This window comes from Micromesistius poutassou, assembly GCF_964030765.1.
Source record: "Micromesistius poutassou genome assembly, chromosome: 3".
NCBI classification, from domain to species: domain Eukaryota; kingdom Metazoa; phylum Chordata; class Actinopteri; order Gadiformes; family Gadidae; genus Micromesistius; species Micromesistius poutassou.
The window spans coordinates 15,573,057-15,577,261 of NC_140273.1; the positions used below are offsets into that span (position 1 = coordinate 15,573,057).

The window sequence follows — 4,205 nt, forward strand, 5'->3', positions numbered from 1 at the left end:
GAAGATTGAAGCCTCTTGAAGATTGTCTGTCGGTAAGCTCCATATATAAAGCAGTGCAATTTTTATTACAAACAATCAGAAGATTTTCCTCCTGAACAATACATTAAAACAATGGCTTACATCTTGCAACGATGGCTTACATCTTGCAACGATGGCTTACAGCTCGGAAAGCAAGCAGTACAGAATAGTTTGAAACGATGTACAAACATTCATAAACAAGTCAAGCTCCAAGGGAAATACATACCTTTTCAATCAAAGCTCTGACCATAAAAAAAGACTTTACCAAGGCCTTACTTCAACCTCAAACACTTTACTTTGCACCATTCAACCAGTCTTTTTCACTCGGTTATAATGCCTGCCGCTCTCCCACTCTCTCTCCTCAGGGTCTTATAGGTGTCACTGGTGACTCAGGCCAGCCCGGAGAAGCTGGGCCAAATGTAAGAACATCTTGTTTATTTCCCTCATTGTGTGTAGAGTGGCAGGTTCGTTTCCATTTAGTCCTCGAGCAGACGCAATTATCCAAATAGACTTAATACTGAGGCGGAGAACAATCAAAGGAAAGAATCAATATTTGGAGCAACTACATTAAAGTGTTTCACGGCTAAATGGAAAAACGGAGAGAACATTTGGAATGCAGAGTAGCTTTAGGAAGAGGAACACACAGTTAGTTTGTGTTTATTGTGTGTGTTGTTTTCTTATGAGTCCATACTATCAGTCGGAGGTAGTGTGACCTAAGATTATGACAACAATGATTAGTGCTATTATTTTGCCTGATATCGGAACTGTGATGCTTCGTTGATTTATTGACAGATTCATCAGAAATCCTAAGATTCTGATGTATTTATTATATCTATTTTATTTGATTATTTTTGCTTTTCTTTTAAGCATTAATATTAATTAATTAAAAAATATATATATTAATGAATTGTCACTATTATCTTTTATTATTATCTATCTCATATGCAGAAGCCAAAATGGCTTAATATGCAAGTCATCGTGCCGTCCCGGGCTGTCTGATGAATCTCTTCCCGACCCGTCGCTCGCTGGTCAAACACGCTGGTGGTTTCACCGCCACATGAGTAATCCTGTAATCACGTCACGTGTGTGTACCTTCCTCCCCTGTGCTGCCCAGGGTGTGGACGGGCTGCCCGGCACCAAGGGGGACATCGGAGACACTGGCAAATCTGTAAGACCCCCTCGTCGCTCTCGCCCTCCTCGTACCCTTTACACACACGTTGCTTAACATGAGCGACCTCAGCGCTGAATAGAGATGAGTGTCGCTGTGTATTGAGTTGACTCACAGCGAGTATAAACTCTGCTGCTTCTCACCGCCTCGTTTGCTTTGTATCAGGGAGCCCCGGGAGCATCCGGAGAGCCCGGGCCGACGGGACCGCCCGGAAGACGGGTATGTGTGTCTCTGTGTGTGTGTGTGTGTGTGCGTGTGTGTGTGTGTGTGTGTGTGTGTGTGTGTGTGCGTAGGTGTTTCTGTGTATGTGTGTGCATGCTTGTTTGTGTGTGTGTGTGTGTGTGTGTGTGTGTGTGTGTGTGTGTGTGTGTGTGTGTGTGTGTTTTTGTGTGTGCGTGCGTGCGTGTGTGCGTAGGTGTTTCTGTGTATGTGTGTGCATTCATGTGTGTGTCTGTGTGTTTGTATTTGTGTTTGTGTGTGTGGGTGTGTGTGGGTGCGTGCATGTGTGTAGGTTTGTCTGTGTGTGCGTAGGTGTTTCTGTGTATGTATGTGCATGCTTGTTTGTGTGTGTATGTGTGCATGTGTGTCTATGTGTGTCTTTGTGTGTGTGTGTGTGTGTGTGTGTGTGTGTAGGTGTGTGTGTGTAGGTGTGTGTGTGTGTGTTCAAGCGTGTGTGTGTTTGTGTGTTTGTCTTATAGGGACATATTTTGCATGTGTGTGTGTCTATGTATTAAAGACCACTTTATTGTACTTTTGATGTAAATAGTTTGGACAGCTTTTTAATTGCGTGTTGCTCATATTTAGGGCCACTTGGGAAAAGCTGGAAAGGAGGGCAAGGCAGGCATGAAAGGAACAAAGGTATGCTGTCACAGAAACAGGCCCACTGGCAACTGTAAAATAATACATAACCGTTGAAAATGATCAACATTTACACCACGCCCTTTATTTGAGACTGTCCATGTCTGTTCATTGAAGACAATACTAAAACAATGACATAACTCCACAACCTGACGTCTTTTCTGTCCCTCAGGGATCAACCGGGATGGAGGGCTTCGTAGGGAAGACGGGCCCCGTCGGAGCACAGGGGAACTCGGGGAAACCTGGCCCCCAGGGACTCAGAGGGATACCGGGCCCTGCAGTAAGTCATGGGACCTTCTCATCATCCGCCTCGTCAAGATTCGAGACGCAATGCTTTATTAGCATAACAACAGTTAGTCAGGGATTTGTGTTCAGTGTTGCCGTGACTGAACCACAAACTATCAGAGCGTAACAGTCAGGGTACGTTGTAAGATGAAAACACATAATTCCCACCCCGGATACATTCATGGGTACATTCATGGGGGAATAGAATAGAAAATAGAAAGCTTTTATTGTCATTATTCACAGTGAAATTCAGTACAATGAAATTCAAATATCTCCTCCAGAAGATATCGATGATCGAAGAGGAAAGGCTGGTACAAATTTAAAATCAAATATCAGTGGCTTTAAAATACAGTAGTAAGTGCTTTGCCTTTCGTAAAGTGCAGATGCAGAATTAGGGAGCCATTTAGTAATTGGATGGTTCTGCACTAAGTGCTGATGAAACAGGGTGATGATGATCATCATCATCATCACCATCTTCATCATCAGTGATTAGCCGATAGAGACACAGTGGTATTGAAGCGGTGTGATCTGACCAGCGTTCTGGTGTGTGTGTGTGTGTGTGTGTGTGTGTGTGTTGTGTTGTTAACAGGGAGAGCAGGGACTGAACGGACCTCCAGGACAGACCGGACCACCTGGGCCAATGGTACGTGTGTGTTTTTCACTTTTTCACGAGACATCCCAACAATCAGGTCCAGAAAACATTGTTTCGCACACGCTTTGACGTTGATGTTGTCCTACATCAAATCTGTTATTGTATTAATATCCTGCCTCTGGTACTGTTATCATCAAATATGAAGGCCTCCACATCCTTCCAAATGATATGTACTGAATTTAATTTAATTTCATATCATATTTACCATACTATACTATATATAGAACATAAAGTATATCTATATATAGTATGATGTTCTGCTGTCGTTTTGGCAGCATTTGAAGCGATGCTATGCACTACCTGCTTTAGAGTGTCCTTCAGGAGATGATTCAGACTTGCCTGAGCGGTGATGTGTGAGTCACGGGTGTGACCTTGTGATGATGCCTTCCTCCCAGGGGCCCCCAGGACTACCAGGACTGAAGGGAGACCCGGGCAGGAAGGGAGACAAGGTAAACATAGGGTCTTATCTCTCTCTCTCTCTCTCTCTCTGTCTCTCTCTCTCTCTCTCTCTCTCTCTCTCTCTCTCTCTCTCTCTCTCTCTCTCTCTTATGCACGTGCATTTATAAACACATACAAACACACCTGTGCACAGAGTGACACACAGACACTGACACACACACACACACACACACACACACACACACACACACACACACACACACACACACACACACACACACACACACACACACACACAGTTCCCCAATGACCGTAGCTGTGACTTGGTGTGTGTGTGTGTGTGTGTGTTGTGTGTGTGTGTGTAGGGTCACGGAGGTCTAATTGGTTTAATCGGCCCACCTGGAGACGTGGGAGAGAAGGGAGACAGAGGATTGCCCGGGAACCAGGGCCTGCAGGGTCATAAAGGAGACGAGGTCTGCACCCTTAATCTAACCCTCTATCTCTACACACCTCCCTGCATCTTTTGTAGGCTGATGTAATTGGAGGTCCCCCATTATTCTCATCCTTATCTTTTCTCCTGCTCTACTTGCTTTTTTCCAGGGGGTAGTTGCGGTTCCGGCCCACACGGCCCCCGGGCCCCCAGGGTCCTGTCTGTGAGTAGAAATAAACAAACAGAGCCAACGCTGGTTCAGTAGCCATCCCTGCTGGCTGTGGGGATATGGTCTTATCAAACTTTCTCTTGACTCATGCTTTTAATTTCCTCTCCCAACATGTTTGCAGGTGGAACCGGAGACAAAGGATCTAAAGGAAACCCGGTAAAAATTG

General features: G+C 44.9%; 1 protein-coding gene across 1 annotated transcript in view; it reads left to right on the forward strand.

Moving 5' to 3' along the window:
* LOC311341058 (uncharacterized protein) overlaps positions 1 to 4,185 on the forward strand; it is a gene marked incomplete at both ends in the record, with an annotated part of 29,860 nt that extends 25,675 nt beyond the window's left edge. Inside the window, 10 exons of the mRNA XM_084465972.1 lie at positions 384 to 437; positions 1,133 to 1,186; positions 1,352 to 1,405; positions 1,991 to 2,044; positions 2,217 to 2,324; positions 2,919 to 2,972; positions 3,377 to 3,430; positions 3,746 to 3,853; positions 3,981 to 4,033; positions 4,161 to 4,185. Of these exons, the coding sequence (XP_084322098.1) occupies positions 384 to 437; positions 1,133 to 1,186; positions 1,352 to 1,405; positions 1,991 to 2,044; positions 2,217 to 2,324; positions 2,919 to 2,972; positions 3,377 to 3,430; positions 3,746 to 3,853; positions 3,981 to 4,033; positions 4,161 to 4,185 (618 nt within the window). The remainder of the gene's footprint in view (positions 1 to 383; positions 438 to 1,132; positions 1,187 to 1,351; positions 1,406 to 1,990; positions 2,045 to 2,216; positions 2,325 to 2,918; positions 2,973 to 3,376; positions 3,431 to 3,745; positions 3,854 to 3,980; positions 4,034 to 4,160) is intronic.
* Between the last annotated feature and the right edge of the window lie 20 nt (positions 4,186 to 4,205).